This window comes from Dunckerocampus dactyliophorus, chromosome 6 (genome assembly GCF_027744805.1).
Source record: "Dunckerocampus dactyliophorus isolate RoL2022-P2 chromosome 6, RoL_Ddac_1.1, whole genome shotgun sequence".
NCBI lineage: Eukaryota > Metazoa > Chordata > Actinopteri > Syngnathiformes > Syngnathidae > Dunckerocampus > Dunckerocampus dactyliophorus.
In genome coordinates, this window is record NC_072824.1 from 17,061,296 (window position 1) to 17,084,950 (window position 23,655).

Genomic DNA, 23,655 nt, shown 5'->3' on the forward strand with positions numbered 1-23,655 from the left:
TACGTACACACAGAGTGCAAAAAAGTGTAACGTAGTAGAAATGAAAGTAGTAGATTGCAATATATTGTCATATATTTTTTAGATTTTTTCTGTGTACTTTTCTTTAAAGTAATGTTAAAATCTCGTCTTGTTCTCGTAGACCCAATCTCGTGTATCGTCCTGTGTCTCATGACATCCCTACTGAGAAGTGTTTCTAATATTTGAATATGAAGTTCAATGAGGTCACCAACATGTCAATCTTGTATTTTTTTGTATTACAGGTGTCCCTAATGAAGTGTCTGATGAATGTAGCTCCATTGAGGGGTGTGTAAAGTGTCATGTGTAAAGTAAAGTGGAGCATGTGTGCGTGTCTGTTTATAGCCTTTCCCTCATCATCATCATGTCCCCACAGACACATGAAGAGTTCTTCCTGTGCTCTTTATTTTCTCTTATTAGTTTAATTGCCGCTGAACTAGTCGGGGACGTCCTCTCTTGTGACAAACCGGAGCCAAGTTTGTAATGTCCCTCCATCTGTCTTCTCGCTGCACTAAAGAGACGCATGACGCACACACTGTGCACTAATCTACAGCATTTTGGTTCTATCATCACTCTCACCAAAATTAGACAGTCACCATCATTACTTACGCAAATTCTTTCTATTCATGTCTGCAAGGTTGCAGATTGAGATATCATTCATATATTCACAGCTTTTATTTCCATACACACTCATATCAACAATCTTCTTTCTGTGTATAACCAATAATCCTCACTGAGTCTGGAACCTCTCTCTCTTAATGTTGTCCACAGGATTATTTGTATATTTCTCTAGTTTTTACTATATGTTTATTTATTCATTTTCTACTGCTTATCCTGTTCAAGGTGACAGGTGAGCTCGAGCCTATCCCAGCAGACTTTGGGCGAGAGGTGGGGTACACCCTGGACCGGTCTCCAGTCAATCACAGGACACATAGGACCATCCATACTCACATTCACACCTATGGACAATTTAGAGTCTTCACTTAGCCTCACATGCATGTTCTTGGGATGTGGGGCGAGAAAACACGCAGGCATGGGGAAAAACATGATTCGAACCCACGTGGTTGTTTCAAGAAAGGACGGACATTAACAGCATTGTAGAGGGGTAAAGAATGCAATAAAGGTGTAGATTCAGTGAAAATTTCCTTTTTCGTTGTTATCCAGTAGTCCACTTGCATTGGTGCTAAGTGGGGAAAAGACCAACCAAATCCTCCAAATGTTTCTGAGCAGTATAGTTTTACACAAGTCTGACATGTTTAGGTTTGCTCGGCCTTGGCAGAGATCTGCACCCTTTTGAGAGCTATTCTAGATTTACACTAGGTCTCCAACTAACGAACACAATTGGTTCCAGACGACCGTTCGCAAGTCGATTTGTTCGTAAGTCAAACAAAAGGTAATTTACCAATTATATAGGTAATACATGTACGTGTATACTGTACATATATACATATATGCGTATGTATGTAAATATGAGTTTGGATGTAGTAGTATTATTAAACGAGGATAATTAACAAAAAAATCCCAATATTAATAAAAATGATATAATAATGCGTAATAAATGTGATAAATGTTGCTTACCTTTGAAGAGGAGTGGTCGAGCATACGTCGTTGTGGTGGAGGAGGAGGAGGAGTTATTGAAAAAAGGACAAATGGTCGTCGTCGTTAGACTCTTCTAAAAGAGGTAGTGTTCTGTGGGTGGTGTAGAATTAAGCAGGCCTATTAACTCTTCATAAACTTTAATCACACAGTCTGTCAGGGTTGCATCATACAGCTACAATTTAGCTTTCCATTTCTCCTTTACACTCTCTCCCCATCGTCTTCCTTTACCTGTTGGTCCCAATAGCAGTGTCACAGTGCCCTCTACTGGTCAAGCATGTAGCAGTATAAGTACTGTATAGTGTTACTACAAGGCAAAATACAGTACATGAAAATATAGACCAGAATGTTCGCAAGTCAGATGTTCGTAAGTAGAGAACCCAGTGTATTTATGTGTACAACGCATAAGCATGTCAGATTTTTAAGCCATTGTAAACCGCCTAATTTCAGTCAACTTGAGCAACATTTGGACCTCAACCAAGCTTGATTGTTTTGATTGCTAGCAGGATTACACAAACTACACCAAAGGTTTTTACAAAATTTGGGGGGAGGGTGCAAATGGCATGGTCCTGTCTAGAGATGAAACTGTATATAATTTATCAGTAAACCTTCATGAATATTTCATATTGTTGCACATTTTTGACACCTGATTGTTGTATTTACATATGACCATTATCCCATGTTTAGCATCTGAGACTTTCTGTGTGCAAAAGTTGTTAGCCAACTTCACAAAAAAAGTAAAAAGAGGAAGTCAAATGTGAATGCGTGTTACAATGCTGCGTCATTTACTATATTCAGCCACAACAAAATATGGCAAAAGGCGAGTAAATTGACAGCTATTTAGATAAATATTTTTGTGCCTCCAAAGAGGTCTACGGTCAAGTGCGATTTAATTTTTTCTGCAAATTTGAACAATATTATGATAATGTTAGTCACGGTAAACATTATATGAAATGCCTATACTGTTTCGTCTCTCGTCCAGTCGGTCTTTTACTAACATAGGTCATTCTCAAACCAGGAAGCAGGAAGCAAACCACATAGACACAAAAACTAACACAAAACAGTGCTCCTGTATGTTTAGACTAATTTATATTCTGTTTTTGCTGTTTGGATACCTGATCTTCCGTGAACGAATGTAGGTGTATAAGTATAGTACACGTACAGACAAACCAACACAGATAATTTTTATGAATGATTCACCCTTGACAGAGGTTTGCTCTCTACTGAGTGCCATTTTAGTATTATTGCTTTTCCTTTTGCTTGATTGTGTGCAGTCAATAAATAAGCTGTATTCTTTATTTACATCACATGTTCAGATCCATCGGAAACTCTTATTGGAACATTTGCATCACATTCAATTCTCTATTTACATGAAGTTAATCCCAGTGTACAACAGACACACCAATAATTTACGGGTAGCAGAGTGAAACATTCTGTTGTCCATGGCATGGAAGAACCAAAAAATGGCAGCTTTGTGAGTACAGTGAGTACTGTACTGTGTGATTACAGATCATCCGACTCAGGCACTTGAATGGACTCTAGGGTGATTTGGGGTAAGATCAAGTGGGTACCCTCAGGTATCCATCCCTGGGCTGTTCTGTTGAAGGTGGGCCGCTTAATTCCCGGCTCCTGGAGCTCTGGGTACTTGGGCGGGTTGAGGTCCAGCTCCGGAAGTTTGAATGTGATTCCTCGGGGGGCTTTGTCAAAGCCTCCATAAGGGGTCGCAACTCTGTAATGTACACAACACTCTAAATCCTGTTCTTTTACATGAAAACACACACTTGTCTTACCGGTTAAAGCATTTGTACTCAGGAAGTTCAGGTCGAGGGTCCATGGCGGGCATTCTCACTTTGAAAGTGTCAGCGAGGCCTGGGTCATCACGGATTGCCTCCTCCCATGGTGAGTGGTAGGATTTGGGCATAGCGGAGGCATTTAACTGCTCTGCATTTGTATCTGGCAGAGAGGCACACAAAGTTTAAATGAAATCATAACCAGTGGTGACCCATGAGGGGCTGTTCTTAACAGATGTCACATATTTTTGTTGTGTTTGGAGATTACGTTCTCAGCATTGATTCGATCACACCTGGACTGTTCAGGTTGTTTTAGAAGTTTTGCTTCTCATCCGAGCAGGCTTCATCACAGAACACTTCTAGTGTGACTAGGTAGGGCAGCTTTTGTCTTAGGGTTTGGTGCAGGATCCAAAATATTTATCTGTCCTGGTACATACAGTACGTGCACCAGTGACTTGGCGCTGTTCCCTTAAATATTAACAGAGCCAACGACCATGCTTTTATCTGTAAAATATTCCCATTAATTGAAAATATGTGGTATTAAGGCAAAATTCCAGCAAAAGGCATATCTGTTCTGGGTTGGATCTGTCTCGAAGGGTTTAATCGTTGCCTCGCAATTTCCACTGCATCCTGGGTTAAAATACAAGAGAACAGGGAGGTAACGTTGAAAGAAACCATAGTTTCATTTTTGTCCAGTTTTAAATTTCTGACTTTTTGTTGTGTTGGGAGATGATTTTGCTTATATTAAGTAATATCTCTGGATCGCACGGTGGACTAGTGGTTAGCATGTTGGCTACACAGTCAGGAGATCGGGAAGACCTGGGTTTGAATCTCCGCTTGAGAGTTTGCATGTTCTCCCTGTGTGCATGGGTTTTCTCCGGGTACTCCTGTTTGCTCCCACATTCCAAAAACATGCGTGTTAATTGTTGACTCTAAATTGTCTAAATTGAATGCGCGTGTGAATGATTGTTTGTTTATATTTGCCCTGCGATTGGCTGGCGACCAGTACGCCGCCTCTCGCCCGAAGTCAGCTGGGATAGGCTCCAGCATACCCCTGTGACCCTAATAAGGATAAGCGGCATAGAAAAAGAAAGGAAGTAATATTTCTCAGATCTCAGTACTTAAAATTTAAGATAAATAAATAGGTTCTCTATACAGACCATGTGAGTGCTATTACTTTAAAGCACTGTAAAACTGAACATACAGAAATAAAACATGATGATCATGATTTACATAAGATACAATCACTTTCTCTCCCACATTCAACATAAATGAAATGCATTAAAACAAAAGCACTAGCTCCATGCTAATTTACATTGGAAATCCCCTTGTACGTGCTAATGATTAGCATTAGCAGTTTACATGATCATTTCGAACACCTCCAAACATTAAAAAAATTCTGTCCCCTAGGGATGGGCATGGCAGAAAATAACTGAAAAACACTTGTCTAACATACAAAGTGCCTGGTAAGAGAAAATATCTTCATTTCAAGTATTTATTCTTGCTGGATTTCATTTTTTGCAGTGTGAGGTCTGCTATCAACTAAAAATGCATACATTTTGCCTTCAGCTTAGCTTACGTTAGTTTAGCAGTTTCACAAATGGATTTTTTTTATTGGCGTCCCCCTCACTTCCCTTCCCCAAAAAAGGGAGGTACACCTGTCTGTGTAGTTTAATACACTGCCATTGAAAAAGAGATTGTAGTTTAAAAAACACAAAGTGGCATTGTTTTCCTGGTATGTAGACTTTTTCATATAGAAACACCACTGACTATGATGCGATCATTTATGTGCCACAACAATGTCGCATTTGCTTTTGCAGCAACAGAGCAAAGATTTGGGGTTTATGGTGGGATTATGAACAGAGAGCGTGCTTAGAAAGCTCTTAGCCTTGGCAGGCTGACTTGTCCATCATTATGAACTTAGGTCTTAAAATAGCGCATACTTGAGGTGTACTCTTATCATATAACATGTCCACATGGGATGACACCCCTTCAGGACTAAAGCTGGGAGCTTTGACGGATCACACAAGACGAAAACTTGTTGTTAATCATCCTTTTAAAAAAGATTCTACAAAGTAAACAGCCGTTGTAGAATGTGATATGCGACAAACTGTGCTTCTCTCAAATCACTTCTATCCAAGCCCTTATGACTCTACAGTGTGTTGTCGTTTTTTTATGACAACATTACATAATCGCTAGCTCATGCTTGAATGTTTGGCAGTAGGTCTTATTTTTAGCCCACAGTGGAACAGTGACAGTGGAGGAAATATGGGCGACAAATGACCAGAAAAACTGATACAGCAAATATGATGCAACAAATGAATATGTGAACACGTTTAAATCCTTTAATGCTGTAAATCACATCTTCACATACTGAATGTGGAAAAGCCTTAAATCAGGGGTGTCCAAAGTCTGGTGCGTGGGCCATTTGCGGCCCATAACCGTGTGTTATCAATGGCCATTGGCATATTCTACAAATCCAATTTAACAGGGCCCGCATCAGAAGACTTAGAAGGAGGACAAAGGCCACAATGGAAAAAAAATGGAATAATTAGGGGTGTCACATTAAAAAATTAGTTGTGATTAATTAATTCTAGCCCTATTTAGTGCGTTATTTTTGTAATCGCGTTAATGTAATTTTTAATCTTTAATTTAACTGACAAATGTTCTTGCCGAGTGGATAGCGATTTTAGCTGTCGCAGAAACTGAGTATTGCGGGACATGTCATACCAAATGAAGGCGGAGGACACTTGCAGGTACTTGTCGCATGATTAAGGGAGAGTTCAGGAATGATGCAAGAACATATGCGGCGCATAAAAAAACTAATATAAAGATGAATTTAATGACTGCAGATTCGATCCGAAATGTATGGTCGGTTTCATTTTTGTTAGGTTGTTTGCTTTGATTTCCATTCACGTATTTTATCCCATGAAATGCTTATAATTGCATTGTTATAGTTTTTCATGGTATCTCCTGGAGAAGAGAAGATAAACATCCGTTGAAGCGTGGTTTGTCTGTACCATGAGAAAACTTTGGATCCGATTATAGCCTTGAACCGCAGGCCGATAAACAGAGTGGAAGATGAGGGGTTTAACAGAAGTGTTGCAATGACCCATCATACAAGCCACTGTGCAGGACTACACTGCTGACCAAAATCAGCAAGATTTTGGTGGAGGGTTCTCTCAATCGTGTTGCTATAACCAGAGACCTTGGTGTTCAATACTTGTACTGCTCAGAAAGGTGTTCTTACTGTTTTTGATATGTTAACCAGCACTTTAGTTGGACCTGATGTTTTATTTTATTTTTATTTTTTAATTATTTGGAAATTGACAAAAGAGCAAAGCAGTATTCCCTCTTGGTGTTTGAAACTAAAGGCTTGGGACTAGTCTGAAATACAGCGGAATGTAAATGGTTAGGACTGCATTCATGCATGTTCAAGTCTGTTAAAAACAATAAATTACTTTATAAAGACAGTTTTTTTGTTTTACAGTATATCAATATTTTAATCTGCCACAATAATGTAATCAATTTAAATGAATATTCTCAGCATTTTTTAGGTGCGATTAAAAAAGAGATTAATTACATCAATTAATTGCAGATCATAATGAATTAATCTCTCATTTTTTAAAATCTCTTGACAGCACTAGTAATAATAATAATAATAATAATGAAAACAAGCTGAAATGTTGACATGTGTCTATAACGTCTATAATCTGAGATGTAGGGTTCTTTGTTTTTGGTTTTGTTTCTATTTAACTGATTGGCACATGGGTGTTCATAGGCACAGCAACTAAAGAAAAAAATGTTCAAACCTGCTAAGCTAACTTCAGTTATGTTTAAAGGCAACATGAAGAGATTTTTAGTTCCATCAGTGAGAGTGTAAACATTGACTGGTGACCAGTCGAGGGCAGTGGTAGGCAACCCACAGCTCCGGGGCCGCATGTGGCTCTTTAACCTCCTTGTTGTGGCTTCTTTCAGTCATGACAAATTTAAAAAAGGTTATTTACTAATGTAATTATTATCGATATATTATTTCGCTTTGGTTTATTTTAGATCTTGGACTTCGAAGTGAAATTTTAACAACAAATTTTTAAAAAATGTTTATAATTTTTCATTTTAAGTATGTGTCACAGCCAAATCTATGGTCCTTGCCTTTACCTGCAGGCAGCTTCTTGAGTATGCAATCCCAATGGTAAGATAACCATGAACACATAAAAAGATAATAATAATTCATCATTATCGGTCACAAAGGACAGCCGAAGAGCACAGTCATATCTTATTGCCCTGACATAGGCAAGATTAGTACTGAGTGCAGAAACAAAAGTCACATTGAACAGATGAGAATACTAGCATTTCACAAAATATTTTTCAGAAAAAAAAATGTTCAGACCAGTCAAGAAACATAAATTTAACTGTGAATTTGAATGCTGAATCTGCTGGGGATCCACTTTACAATGAATGGCAAAACAGGAGCTTCATTACCTTGAAGTGTCTCATCTGGGTTAGGAGTATTTCCATTGGTTGGTGCCTCCACTTTAATTTCAATCATGTGTGCATTCTCAGTCAGAATATCATTCTGCAAAACACAATAAAGTTAATTGGGGCAGTTTTGGATATCATCAAAGCTGTCGGGACTCAAAAGTTAAAATAGAGTGAGTTGTTTTCGTGACTGTTCAGCATAACATGGCTGTTGTGTTTTTTATCTGTTAAACTGCAGCACTGGGCAAAAGTTTTAAGGCAAAATTGCATTATGGCATCAAAGAAATGGTCCATCTTCAGAATCATAACTGCACTATTCAACTGTTTCTCATCCTCCATGAGCCAGGAAGTCGCCTGTTTTTGTTTCCATTCCGCTTTGGTGGAGGTCAGAGTCATGGACAAAAATTTTGGCATGCCAAGTGTTTCCATTATTGTTGGCCAAAGATGCCAATGTGTTTGGCCTTGCCTATATGGAATACAACCAAATCACCCAAGTTTATACATTGACATCTTTGGCTGTTAATGTGCTGTCATTAAAGCATTACTAAAACAAAACCCACATATATAATGTTGGCCCTGGACTTTTACATAGTTGTTACATATTTGTAATTTGGGTCTTGAGATACTAAAGTTTAGGAAAGTGAGGGTGATTATCTTAACTTCTATGCACTTGGACGCACATATCAGTGGACACTGGTAAACGCGAAAACGAACGAAGTAGCTTCTCAGCCAAGTTTCTTTTCTCATCATCACTGTGCTCTAGCACTTTCTGAAGTATATTTTCTGATAAATATCACTGTTTGTTGTGTCGGTGGCAGACTCACATTAAGTAGTGCGTTGGCCTCGTTTTGTATGCTCTCAAACGTGTACTTTTCTGATCGTCTCTGTCGCATCTTGAAAAGGCGGGAGCCTCTGTTGGAGAGCAGCGACAACTCCTCCAGCATGATGTCTTTAGGAGTGCTGTGCTTCTTTCCTAGATCCATCACATCCCCTGTAAAGCAACAATGCAAATTTAAAACATATCATGTAGTTGACATACATTACATGTACCGCTGCCATGATATTACAGCTTGCATGGTAGAATAATCTGTTAAAATACAGGGTGTCCCAAATAGTATTTTGAAATTATAAAAAACAACTAAGTTAAATATTTTACTTTTTCTATTTTCTGGGGATGAAGAATGATATTCATAAGCAATTCAAAGGCATCTTTTTTTTTAAACCGAATATAAAATGGACATCCGTTTGAATATGTTGTTGGAATTTTGATAAATAACCTTTTATTTTTTTCAACATGAAGCCTATTTAATTTCATTTGCTTAGGGGATGTACAGTGTTCCCTCGCTCCATCGTGGTTCACCTTTTGCAGACTCGCTGTTTCGCAGGGTTTTTTTGTGCAATTTTAGTGCTTTTTTTTTAATTAGTTTTATTAGACCTTCATAGCAGCATTCAACACAATTGACCACCAAATTTTTACACAGAGATTAAAACATGCGCTTGGCATTAAAGGAACTGAATTAAAATGGTATCAGTCCAATTTGTCAGATCGCCTACGGATTCTATCCATTAGTAATAAAGAATCCAGACACGTGAAAGTAAATCAAGGCATCCCACAGGGTTCCGTGCTAGGGCCTGTATTGTTCAGCCTTGATATGTCCCCCTTAGGCAATATCATTAGAATACACTCCATTAACTTCCACTGCTATGCAGATGACTCACAACTGTACTTATCAATGAAACTAATCAGCTGTCCAAACTACAGGAGTGTCTAAAAGACATCAAGAGGTGGATGACCTGAAACTTTTTACTATTAAACTCAGATAAAACTGAAATAATAGCCCTTGGTTCCCACCCCCCACAATACAGTCAGAAACCTTGGTGTCATCTTCGATCAGGACCTTTTCCCTTTTCCCAAATATGACGTCAAGTGTCAAGACCAGCATATTTTAATTTCCGAAACATGAAAAAAAATCAGAAAATTCCTGCCACTACTAGATGCCGAACAACTTGTACATGCTCAAGGCTGGATTATTGTAATTCTCTGTTAATAGGGTGCCCTAAGAAATCTTTAAATACCCTTCAGTTAGTCCCAAATACTGCTGCAGGAGTCTCAACCTTTAGTTATCAGGCTCCTCTGTTATGGAACCAGCTCCCCAACTCAATACGGGGTGCAGACATTTAAAAGTAAACTCAAAACCCATCTTTTTGCTAAAGCATATAGTTAGACCTGACCCCTGATACATTGATATGTATCACTATTTTTCTATCTCAATCCAACCCATCAAGACAGGCGGCCGCCCCACAGTGAGAGAGAGTTTTTCCTTGCCTCTGTCGCCACATCCTTGCTCGTAAGGGGTTTCAGTTGGTTCTCTGTTTTCATTTATGAGTGTGACCTTCATGTGTAAAGTGCCATGAGATAACTGTTGCTGTAATTTGGCGCTATACACTAGGTCCCCAACTTACGAACATCCGACATGCGAACATTCAGAGATACGAACACAAGCCGACTGGTCTATTTTTTCATGTATTTTGCTTTTTAGTACATTAACTCCATTATTTATACTGCTAAATGCTTGACCAGTAGAGGGCACTGTGACACTGCTAATGGGACCAACAGACACTATCTCTTTTAGAAGAGTCTAACGACGACGACCATTTGTCCTTTTTTTCCAATATCTCCTCCTCCAACTCCTCCACAACGACGTATGCTCGACCACTCCTCTTCACAGGTAAATAACGTTTATCATTACGTATTATTAGATCATTTTTATTATTGTTTTTTTCATTAATTATCCTCGTTTAATATTACTACTGCATCCAAAATTATATTTACATACATATGCATATATGTATATATGTACAGTATACACGTACATGTAGTACCTATATTATTGGTAATATTACTTTTTCCCCTACTTAAGAACAATTCAACATAAGAACGGCCGTCTGGAACCAATTGTTTTCGTTGGTTGGGGACTTAGTGTATAATTGAATTGAAGTGAATTGAATTGAGATTTATACACGCAAACCAGCAGGTGCAGCCCAATGACTTCTCCCCCAAGAGAGTTACAGCATTCTTCCTGTCACACACACTACTGTACTGTAGCAAGTTAGCAAACAACAGAGGAGGAGTTATGATGTAAATTTTAAAATAATGGTTTCGGAGACGGATCGCACGTTGGCTTAGTGGTTAGCATGTTGGCCACACAGTCAGGAGATTGGGAAAATCTGGGTTCGAATCTCCGTTGGGCATCTCTGTGTGGAGTTTGCATGTTCTCCCCGTGCGTGCGTGAGTTTTCTCTGGGTACTGCGGTTTACTCCCACATTCCAAAAACATGCATGTTAGGTTAATTGGCGACTCTAAATTGTTCATAGGTATGAATGTGAGAGTGAATGATTGTTTGTCTATATGTGCCCTGTGATAGGCTGCCCAAAGTCAGCGGGGATAGCGGGGGTTACCCGCGACCCTAGTGAGGATAAGCGGTATAGAAGATGGATGGATGGGGTTTTCCGAGATGGCCATTACCATTACCAAAGCTGTTACACAATAGAAGTGGAAATAGCCACAGAGTTCAACATACTGCCTCCAGAATTTAACGCCAGCATGGGTAGATAGCACTGAGTAATGCGACCTAATGTCCTGTCACCCAGATGCAGGACTAGCCTAACACCAGCATTTGCCCCAAAGCTTTAGAAAGAAGCTGCTATCAACATTTTGGTTCGCTGTAGCAGTTTCACTGATATTAATAAGACATGATTTTACAAATATTAATTTTGACTTTAAAATGTTTTTCAAAAACGATTTTATGACATTATTTTATGACAAATTCCATATCATCTTCCATTTTTACTTACTGCGGGTCTAATGGTCATTTGTCCCAATATTTCTGTCCAAAAGATACAATTAAGTAACAATACATTATTTAGTAAATAGACAGATACAATCTTATTATCAAGCACACTAGGATGAGCAACTTGAGCCAGCAAAATAACATTTGAATATAGCAAGTAAATATGTCTCTTTTATACAAAAGGTCTCTGATAGTATAGTGGTTCACTCGGCTAACTTTTGTGCAGCCAGCGTGGGATCACAGGATAATATTACACGTAACAAACTAGTCTGTTTGCCCTGTACTGTATCATTCCGCAAAATCCAGTGCCTAAACAAAGCACCCTAGGCATTGCTGACTCACTGTCTGTACGATTGCTAAACAACCCACCATGGGACCAAAGAAAGCTGCGAGTGCAACCACTTTGATGAAGAAGGTGAAAAACACATTGAAATGTGTTCTCACCAGGATGTACAGGAAGTCCGCATCAACAATAAGTTCCATCCATTCGTCATTTATAATTATTATATAGTTTTCTGCATATACAACTATAATTATTCTCTATATAATGTGTTTTTTGTTAATATTTTTGGGTGTATGGAACATAATTTCCTATGGGAAAACATATTAAATTAATTATTAAGAATTAATAACAATAACAACAATAATATTATTAGTAATTAATAATAATAATGAGGTACCACTGTAGTTGAGCTTGAATCAAGAGCATCTGCTTATGCACAACATTTTTACACATTTGTATTAGGATGCAATTATTTGTTTATTATCTAATTAATTGCGAAATCCTTTATCCATTATGCCCTTCCCTAAGGATGGGAATATTTTTAGAGCATAGTTGATCAAACTATATTAATCTCCTTTACACTAGCATCAAAATATACATTTGTTTTGATACCTAATAAATCAGTGTAAATAAATTATAAATTAAATTAAAAGAAATACATTTAAAATTAAATAAATTACCATTGAACAGCTAGTGAGGGGAGCAGCCAACTCCTGCCACAATTAGAGGATGAATGATGGCCATAAAGTAGCCAACAGGATTGACAACATAAATTTAGGCACTGGAATGTGTTTTCATCAGATGAATGGTTTCACAAAAAGTTCCATGTCATATTCTTTAAACCCTGTCATGGAACCTGAGTTGTCGCCATCCCTGAGAATTACTTTTGAATACACTCGTTGCCATCTCATATGCAAACAGTGACCGAATGGCCGCCAGCTGTCACAGACCTTCATAGCTACACAAGATCCCTCCCCTGTCCCACCCATTGACCCACCCAGAAATAGAGCTTTGTAAAGGGCAAAGACAAAGGATTGGCCTCTATAGGTGGTAAATCAGTCCCTTAGCTTATTTATGGCAGATAGCAACCCTGACATTTTGCACTCATATCCCTCAGAGGGATATTGACTTGCAGCAGTGTGTCGGCTCGCTGAGCCTCGGCTATATGCCATACCATTGGTACCGTGGACTTCACGACAAATAGCTGCTGCATGCTTCTTCTTCTCTCCAGCTGGCATTGTACAGAATTGTGACATTGTGGGCTTGGCAAGGTTGTCAGAGTGCAGCAGGAGTGCTGGAAACAAATACAGGACCTTAGATGTGGTTGCTTGGACTTTTAAACATGACAGCATTGACTAGCCAAAGATGAACTTGAAGAGTCTGGTGCCATTTTAAATTAGCTGTCACAGAAAAGTCATAAATCTGTCATATTTTATTATCTTCGTTTACAATAACGAAAACTGAAAAGTTTAACGTGTATCAAATTCCGAATAATGTTTTGTGTTTTGTCAGGGATATTGTACTATATTACAATACACCACAGAAAAATAAAAATTACTAAATATTATAATTATACAAGTATTTCCACAATGAAATATAACAAATTTATATTTTGAAATATGTTTCTTATTTTTATTAATAATAATACAATATATAATACATATATTTGAATGACTGGAGTGGATGGATATGGTATTCAAATGTCGGAGAGATTAATAAATTGGAGCCCCTTTGAGTCTTTGAAGAGAACTCATTGAAATACATCCTAAATAATAAAACATTTTAAACCCACAACATTATGCATAAATGACTATTAATTAATTATTTAACTAATTAAGAATAATAACTATTATTATATTATATTATTAATTGTTTTGCTTATTTGTGTTATTAATTTTGTGGGGTTTTTTTTTTTACATAAATTTACTTTTTTTATTCATCTTTTCAAATTTATTATCATTGCATTGTTATAATAACAATAACAATAATTTCTTTTAAATCACGGTACTTTTGCATTTCAACTTTGAACTCCTTGCTGCAAAAAATCTTTTATATTATTATTCGCCTTGTTAAAATTGTACCCATATAGCTGTAGTCGTCAGATTAAAATGTATTACATAATCTGATGGTACTGTTGCAGTATGTTATAATAGGACAGGAACACACACATTGTTCAAGTTGTCACACTGGTTGAATGTTGGTGTATGTAAGCGTTGTGGTGGTAACTAAACATTGTGAGGTCATGCATGAATATATGACATATATATTATTTCTAAAAGAGATTGCTGTATTATTTTTATTATGAAGTAAAGTCAGAATTTGTTGGATTTGAAGTATTCAAGCACAATTTCAAGAAAATATGAATAATTTCCTTACCAAATAAAAGGAAGGAGTACATAATGTCAATTTATCAAATATTGCATATCAACTAAACACATATTAAAAATAGAATTTGGAATTCATAGAGGGAGTGAAATATACCAAACATTCGCCAAATAAACACTCTGTGGTCCCTGCTTACCTGTGATGGTGTCCCGAGTGTACAAGAAGTATCCTTGAGGGGAAGCGGGCGACGCTCAGAGGTCAACCAACAGTCGCTGGTTTGATCTTCCCTGATCTTCACACTCGTGGACACTAAAGCCACACTGCCAGTGTGTCTCTGTGTCTGTTGTGAATGGAATGCAGCTTACATCAATAGGCTAAATATACCCTGACAAACACTCTAAAGCACTCTTGAACGCCACAGGGCATGGAGAGCTTGCATGTAGAGGATGGAACAAGACACAGGTCCAATTATGATCATTTGTCGGGGTGAGGGGAGAACCTCCCTCCCCCTGACAGTGGTAAAACTATTTTCTTGTGTCTGAATTGTCATTGTCAACATATCTGAAGGAGTTAAGGTAAAACCTCTGAGGCAACACGTGTTCAAGTTCAAGATACGGCTGCCTCTTGAGGACTTGTCTCTACAGAGTCATCTTGTTCTTCTCATGTGTGATTACTGACTTTTAATAATGGTATACACAACATGTGGTAATGTGCAAAAGTCTTCCACCAGTCCACCATTAAATATATTACTTGAGCAATACTTTAATGACCACATAAAACTAGAATATCACGGACCTCCACCAAGGCAGTTTGTCCATTGGTGAGTTAGTTAGCAGGCCACTTCCTGGTTCATAGAGGATGACAAAAATCAAAAACATTGATGCCATCATAACTCAAACTGTAATAATAAATTCCTGTATTAGCCCCCTTTATCCAGATCCTCACCAAAATATAATTGGCCTTTGGGGGAATGTACCACCCCTCTGCAAAGTTGGGGAAATGGGGGTATTTTTAGTGTAATCCTGTCCATTCTGTCTGTCCTTCTATTTACTTTACTGTTTTACTGCGTTGAAATGATTGTGTTTTGCATTTAAGTTCATTAAAATAAAGAAATTTGACTTTTGTCAATATAAGATGATTATCTACCAAATGATTCCAAAGCAAGTTCAAGGTCATTAGTACAGCCTTGGTGATTGACATTCTAGGTGTTAACATGGTAACACTTTACAATAAGGTACACAAAATTATAGTAGTTCATGAGGAATGAACCTACCTAACCCTAACCCTAACCACTACTCATTAGTTACTCATTAGTTCTTCATTAGTTCCTCAGTAACTAATCAAAATGTATGTGCCTTAGATCCTCAGTAACTACTCTACTCATTAGTTCCTCATTAGTACTTCATTGGTTCCTCAGTAACTAGTCTAAATGTACGTGCCTTAGTCATTAGTTCCTCATTAGTTCTTCATTAGTTCCTCAGTAACTACTGTATTTTTGTGTACCTTATTGTAAAGTGTGACCGTTAAAATAACAGTTAATAAATACAGTGGAATCCACTAAAGTCCCAAAACGTACACCTCTAAAGTCACAAAACTTTAACCGGGATCCTGCTTGACACCAAAAGCATTTCTTGTGATACTTCAGCTCATCAGTCACCAAAAGGATTAACTGTATATTTGTTTTACTTTTACTTTTATGTTTTCTGGGTTTTTTGCAACACTTCGCAGTGGTTATCTTCTTTTTACACTTGTGTGACTAATGGAAAAAGTAGGTGAGACTCACCACTTTAGTGGTTTATTGTTTTATGTCTTAATAATAATAATAATAATAATAATAACAATAATAATAATAATAACACAAGTACATCTCCTTTTATGCTGAAAATGTACCTTACCCTACGATGGTGACACTTTGACCCCGGAAAAGATTACTTCTATATATGTTATTTGCTGTGATAAAAGGTGTTTCAAAGTGTCAACAAATCAGAATTTGGCCTGCATCCGAGAACTCCATAAAGTTCCATTGTTTGGCAACAACATCGCGTGCACCAAATGCAAGAGCTATGTGAAAAGATGTTTTGATTGATAGAGAGGTATTCATGTAACAATTTTTATTATTGTGGTTGTACAACAGCCCTGGCATGATACTGAGTGTTACAGTCAAAGCGACGGTATCACACTTAATAAATATAATGTGATTTATCCACAAATTCAATACGATATTGTCATTAAAAGTGAAAGAAATTCACTTTGTCAAAAGTATTTGCATATTTTAATATGTGAGAGCACAAACAAAACGTTTCATACACAAAAGTGGCACAAATAAAGGCAGTGTTCACCAGTACATCAAGAGGAAATACGGTTTTTAAATGGCTGAAATACAAAGTTTAGTACACTACGGTAATGTCTTTTTAGCAAAGCTGCCCTTGAAACAATGACACAAATGAAGGAATCATGCAATATTTGTGATCTCAAAGCACTGGAGGTGTACATTCACACGTTTAATTCTTTATTAATCATTCTGTGCTATACCTTAAAATGATCTCTCATTACAAAGCTCAAACTATATTACTCAAAACAACTTTTAAATCTTTCAAGATCACTAAGACCATTTTTAATCAGCAAGACTACACTGAATCTATAAATAATATTTGCAGCCTAAATGGATGCTCATTTATGTCATTAATACATTCCTGCTCATCAAAGACCATAAATATACTGTAGATCTTTGGCATAACTGATCACATTTTCCTTTATTTGGGACAGACATTTCACCTCCCAAGTATGACATTACTTTGCATTACTATATTTGCTGTATACAATTTATGTGTACAAAGTGTATATCTTCTGTTTTAATTGAGTTAACCTCTTTGGACTGCACGATACAAAGGGTGTCACTTTGGTGTTGTTGTTGTTTTCTTGTGTGTTTTATATAATTCTGGGCCTGCTTGCAGACTTAAGCAGTTGGGCTGGTCTAAATGGAGGCCCATATACTGCTGTTTTCTCAGGTGTACATTTCATTCTCATGGGCACTGTCAGATAAGCTGAGGTCGTACGACAGTGACCCTGGCTGACAAGTGGAGCATCAAGCGACACCTTACGCTTCCATTCCTCTGGAGGCTCTGGCAGAGACCTGCGGGGGCCTGCAACTTGGACATGCGAAGCAACCGATGACGGGATGCTCTGGATGAAGAAGGCATCGTCCACCGAACCAAAGGGGCTTCTGGATGCCGCCTCCCAGGGTGTGGGTGGCTTGCAGGCTGCTTTGTGGAGAGGCTTTTGCTGCTGTTGCTGCAGACATGACCGGGGTCCTGGTGAGCTCACAGGTAACTTAGACTCAGAACTGGGGCGCCTGGGCAGGCTAAGGGAGCTTCTTCTACCAAGTCCCTAGAAAGAAAATACACAATGAGCATTGTGATGACTTTGCTGCCACCATCTGGTCTTACAGAGAACTGAGCAGTTAATGTTTATTTTTACTGTTCCCTTGAAAAACATTTTATTTAATCTACATAAATATGCACATGGATAGTGTCATGATGCATGACTTCACAGAACTTACCTGGTTCACAAAATTAAGCAACAACACAGGCGTATTATCATGTAGGGTTTTAAATATAGATATATACATATTAATTGCATACATTCTATGCAAATTATAAATTAATAAATTAAGCTTTATTAAATTGTCCATTAATTGTTAATAATTAATTAATTGTGAAATATTGTCTTAAAAAATTAATATTCCGTACATACAGCATACATAGCCCCACAAATTCACAGATTTTTGGTAAAAAATCATTTTTTTTCTCCAAAAATTGATGTATGAACATAACCCCGCTGAAAATCGGTGATCTGCAGTAGTTACCGTCACAGTTTGTGGGGCGGGATTGGGTACGCCACTGTTTTTAATTGGCTTAAGTGCCCAGTAAGTCTGCCCAGCAAATGGCTTTTTCACACAGGGCCATGTAGGTTTGGATTATTTTTCTCCCTTAATAATAAAAAGTTACATTTAAAAACTGCATTTTGTGCTCAGTTGTGTTGTCATTGACTAATATTTAAATTTGTTTGATGGTCTGAAACATTTAAGTGTGACAAACATAGAAAAAAAAGAAATAATAACACGTTATCGGACATTTCCTATAACAGCAGTATTTTTTTAAAGTGCAATTAGCATGCGGAAGTCCTGTTTAACCTTCGGCCCACACCGTAGTTTGAGGAAACGCAGCGGTGAATGTGGAGCTACAAGCAGAAGCAAAAATTGAGCAGAAATTGACAAAGAAAAGGGTATTTTGATTTATTTGGTGAATTGCAACAAGGCCAAAGTTTTTTGTATCTGCTGTCGCTGTGATTTGAGTTGTCACGGACTACGCCGCCTCCCAACGAGAAGCGAGAAGTGTGTTTTATATACGAGCCATCTCTCAGCTGAGGTTTTGCTTTGAACTGTGAGCTAAAATTTGGGTTGGTAGGCATAGCCGAGGACAGCTATTTGGGGGCTTGTGTCAATGTGACCATTGCTGAAGACAAGAATGAATGTAAATAGCATTAGCAGCGCACTAGCTCATCACCAGGAAAGATTTTCTAACGCATCAGTAACATTATAGCAATGTCATTTATCTGATTTATTATGTATTGTCTAAAACTATGACAGGAACAACATCAAATTAAAAGCACAAAATGAATACAGACCCACCATCAGACCCACCATAGTGCTAGAGTTTGTTCTTCAGAAAGTGCGCCATACAAATATGCACATTAGCACTCAATAAGGTCATCAAATCTTACCTTTTTGCATTCCCACATAGTATCAGCATTTCGGAACAAATGTGAGGTGAAAGAAAAATGGGGAAAATGCAGTATAGTGCTCTATCTGTGCAGCATGGGACAAAGTTAGAAGGTGCAAAGTGGGAAAAAAATGCCACTCGCATTAAACATGCAAAAATGGTGGGATTTCTAACTGTATATTGTTTTTAGAATAAAATAATGGCCCATATTTCCAAAATTTATATCCCTTTATCTGAAATTTGATGTAGTTATCGTTACAAAGAGATTTACACCCCTACTTATGATACGTAGATACAATATTTCTATCTAAAATAAAGAAAATGCTGTTAGGGTCTAGAGTCCTGGTAAAGAGTCATGTTGTTCGTTCAACAAGTATGCACTATTCAGATGACTTTACTACTATTAGTCTGATGTACTTAAACTTATGTAAGTACTTATGTAAGTACTTATGTACTTAAAATGCTACAAATATTAAATAGCATAGATCATATAGGTCGAAGAAAGATGACAGTGGAAATATAAGGAAAAAGCAGAAATACAGTACATACATAGAAGCTTGACAAATACAGGAAGTGCACAAGAAAGAGGAAAGAGATTTTAATTGTGCTGAAGACAAGATGTGCATGAAAACCGTCTCATGTGAGACGACATACAAGACAAGACTTGGACAAGATTTGTTTTTGAGTCACTAAAAGCTGAGAAATCAGATCTTATTAAATTTGACATAAAATAGGACACAGAAAGTCTGATGACTTCGGAATGAGACTCAAGAAATTTAAAATGAATTCATATATACTAATTAAGAAGTGCATGCTGTTTCTCCCAAACAGGCCTTTCACACACTCTATTAATACAAATGCAGTATGAATATGCAATGTGCGTACCAGATGATCTATTATTGTACAGTAGATTTGATGTAAGTGTAATACACGTTGCTATTGTTTACTTCTGTCTGATAAGTACATCTTAAGAAACATTCAACATCAAATTGTTCTCACATTTACTTTGACTTCCTATTTGAAGCATTCTTCAGTCTTAAGGAAGATGACCAAAGTTATATTCCACATAGAATGAAGGATTTATATTTGCATACACCACCTTGTTTAGTTTTGCTGGCATGCTGCATGCTCAAGCTCATGCTGGACTCATTGTGGAGTCATAGGCTGCTTTGTTTAAGCAAGGTGTTCCATCATCTCAGTGTTGACTGCATCACCAAAGCAAAACTATTTATAGAGCTAATTCAGCATTGCGACAGGCCTCCACTGTTTGGTTGTCGCAACAGACTTCTTTGCAGAGAATTTTGGCCGAGGAGCCATTTGACGTGCGCCTCTAGCAATTATTGATGCGGGAGAAAAAGCTGACGCTATGCTATCATCCCTAGGTGACTGCCGGAAAGAGGTGCTTGCAGGATGAATGCGCAGTGCTTGCTTTGTGGTTGTGCGATAGCCAACGTGCTTTTCATCCAAGTGCTCGACGACTGCAACAGGCTCAGCTGACTTGGTGTTTTGCCGAGTAAAGGAATTTGGGGAACTTACTGCTCCAAATGACTTAGCTGAGGACTTAGCAGAGGCCTCTGACTTACTTTCAAAATCAGGCTCAGAGATAATAGGAGAGTGAGAATGGGTAGCTCTTTGTTTGAGTTTTTTGGTAATGTCAAACTTTGAGGGTGGACTAGGTTTGGAGCTGGGGCTTTTAGCCTCTGTGGGGGCATCATACTTGAACAGTGATGAGTCCAAATGATGTGGCTGATGTTTCATGATATCTAAAGTGTTGAGGTGTTTTGGGGAAGATTTTGTCGTCTCCTTGGAACTTGAGGGGGATTTTTTCACTGTTGGTGGAGTATAAAAAGGGGAATGAAGGGGATTAAAAGATAAGGGAGGTGGTGCTCGAATATTGGATGAATATCTCCAGGAATTGGGTAAGGACAACGTTGGCGAGGACGATCTTGTCTGGTTTGCTGCGTGACCACCACTAAGAACCGTCTCCATTCTGGGCTGTCTTTTGGAAAGCAACCCGTTCCCTGTCATGGTCTGAGCATCACCAGATCTATCAAAACCTCTCCCTGAGACTGGATCTTTTGTAGGAGCCATTGATATCTTCGGTGTGAATGACCCAGTAGGTTTTGGTGCAGAAGAGGCAACAGAACTCACAGAGCTATCTAGCTTACTCCTTGACTGTGGGTGATGTGGACTGTAAGTCGGACTGTAGGACCGCATACTCACAGTGGGTCTTGGCAGTTGTTTGCTCCAGCTATTTGTGGTTGGCTGAGGATGAGGCTGAGAAGGGGAGCTGACCAATGCTCGGCCAGTGGCTGGTGTTTGACTTGTTGCTGATGCTTGACCTACTCCCCCACAGTTGGCCAACTTTTGAGGTTGAACCAAATCCTGTTGGAAGTAACGGTGCTGGCTTTGATGTCCCACAGGAAAGTTGGAAGGTTGTGAACCTGGTTTTCTTGATGGAATACAGGGTTCACTAGGGGGACCTCTTAGCCAAGGTGGACACTTGGGGTTGATGGCAGGCTTTGGTGCAACCGGAGGAGGATTCTTAAGCTTAATTGGTTTGGGTTGCATGAAGTTACAAGCTTCAGCACCGAGACTAAAACAGTCTTCCTCTGACTCCATATAAGCTCTGCTTTGCCCTTTGTTTTGATGACGAGGGTCTGATCTTTGTCTCGATGTCTGTTTACGCCTTGACTCTGGAAGGCTGCAGGTCTTTATTGCTGGCACAGATATTCTTTCATCTCTGGAAGCTATGATGTCTCCAGTTGGGGACCAAACACGTGGACTCGAAATAATAGGAACAGGTACCTTCAATTTTGGTTCAGACTTCTTTCTCACTGGAAAGGCACCAGCAGGAATTGCGTGATCAGTTGGGCTAATTTGAAATCCCAAAAAGGGCTTTGCTGTTCTATTTGTAACCATCGATCTTTGTTGATTCATTTGTTGAATGTGTCTGTCCATGTAGTTTTCATAATCAGAATGATCGTACGTTTCTCTTGTGTCATAGGTATTGTTTGGTTCCGCACATCCAGGTTCTGACATTGCTTCCAAATGCTGCGACACAATTTCATCCATACGTTTGCGTCGGTGTGCAAACATCATAACTCCTTTCCCTTTTGTCCCGGGTAAGGCTTCCATTTCTCTAACACTTCTCCAATTCAGACTTAAATCCTGTTGACAGTGGTATACAGAATACTCTTCTTCAAATTCAGAATCGCTGGTCGTAACAAAGTTATACCCAGCTGTACTTAGTTCCTCAGTTTCTTCTTCTAACTGGTCTTCACTGTCAAGCTTTCTGTCACCAGTCCCGTAACTCACAAGAGTGTACTTCTTGACCCTCTGGCGGCGTTTTTTGAACAACAAGGCCCCCTTATTTTGAGGGTTGGGTGCATCAGTTAGAAGGCGAGCAATTCGCTTGCATTTGGACTTGGTCTCTTTGACCTGTCTTTGTGATTGGCTCTCATCTTGACCAAGCCCTAAGATATAGGAAGGGAGAGAAAGAATGAATATATAAATTTAAACAAAGCAACTGTTTTTTAGAGGAACAAAGTAATTACTTTTAATCAACATTTTGGGTTTGGTAATGTCCCACTTCAGTCGGAAGTTAAATCCATCATTGTGATAATCATTTTATATGAAGCAAGCACACTGACAGACCGTAAAGTTACATCCACAGAAGCAAGCGCACTAATAAAAGCATCATATTCACTTACAGCTAACTTGGGGAGGGCCGTCAGGCAAGCAAAGTAGGCACACACTTTCCATTGCAGCCTTACATTTGGAAGAAGGATCAAATGACAGACCAGCCTGACATATGCTGGTGTCCATCAAATTTGTTTCTGCCGCCCTCATCATATGGTCATATTTTATTCTTATCCCACTCTGGTTAATAAAGCCATGGGAATCTTCACGGCAAGTCCTCCTCAAATAGGCTCCACATAACTATATTAAAATAGACAATCGCAGATAGAGCTTTGCAGGGTTTATTTTTACAGTTTTAAATGTGTTCTTATGAAAACATATAAAGGGAAATAACTGTTGCTGACTTGCTTATGTTCCCTTATTAATAAATGGTACATACTGTATTTCAAATGTGAAAATAAGCAACTACTCACTGTAAAGTTTGCACTGCCGGTATCATCAAATATCAGAAAGATTATAAGAAAAAAAAACTCAATACGTTACTCACGTGTCCACCTTGCCCTGTTGCTGTTTGGTCTGCACGGATCTGCTTCAGACTCCGAGTTCCACTTCTGTGGCTGCTCAGCACCCTCATCTGAAATTCCAAAGAAAACTGCAGCAGGAGGTGCCTCACTGCTCCCTCCTTCCTCTGAAGATTCAACCCTCCTGTTCCCTGTCCCTGGGCCTGGCCTATTATTGGCCCCTAGGGGCTCCTCTGTGGTCAGGGTCAAGGCTGGGGTCATTTCGGGGGCATAGCCATGGGAGGAGGAAGAACATAGGGAGAGCGATCTCGGTGTCTGGCCACTGTGAGATTGAGAGTCGTGGCGCTCTGGTTTTGATGACAGCGAAGTTGG

At 38.5% G+C, this 23,655-nt stretch overlaps 2 protein-coding genes across 3 annotated transcripts; both read right to left on the reverse strand.

Moving 5' to 3' along the window:
- Positions 1-1,757: 1,757 nt before the first annotated feature.
- myoz2b (myozenin 2b) lies at positions 1,758-14,701 on the reverse strand. Of its 2 annotated transcripts, XM_054779279.1 has the most exons (6): positions 14,536-14,697; positions 13,189-13,308; positions 8,705-8,871; positions 7,884-7,977; positions 3,402-3,564; positions 1,758-3,340 (listed from the first exon to the last, which is right to left on the reverse strand). In XM_054779279.1, the coding sequence occupies exons 2-6, from the start codon at positions 13,268-13,270 to the stop codon at positions 3,115-3,117; spliced, it is 732 nt and encodes a 243-aa protein (XP_054635254.1). In that variant the 5' UTR covers positions 13,271-13,308; positions 14,536-14,697; the 3' UTR covers positions 1,758-3,114. The 2 variants fall into 2 exon arrangements, with proteins under 2 accessions (XP_054635254.1, XP_054635255.1); XM_054779280.1 differs by lacking the exon at positions 13,189-13,308 and having other exon boundaries at positions 14,536-14,701.
- A 1,960-nt stretch (positions 14,702-16,661) lies between these two features.
- synpo2b (synaptopodin 2b) lies at positions 16,662-23,615 on the reverse strand. Its single transcript, XM_054779043.1, has 3 exons — positions 23,310-23,615; positions 21,344-22,596; positions 16,662-17,726 (listed from the first exon to the last, which is right to left on the reverse strand). The coding sequence occupies exons 1-3, from the start codon at positions 23,542-23,544 to the stop codon at positions 17,268-17,270; spliced, it is 1,947 nt and encodes a 648-aa protein (XP_054635018.1). The 5' UTR covers positions 23,545-23,615; the 3' UTR covers positions 16,662-17,267.
- Positions 23,616-23,655: the final 40 nt, after the last annotated feature.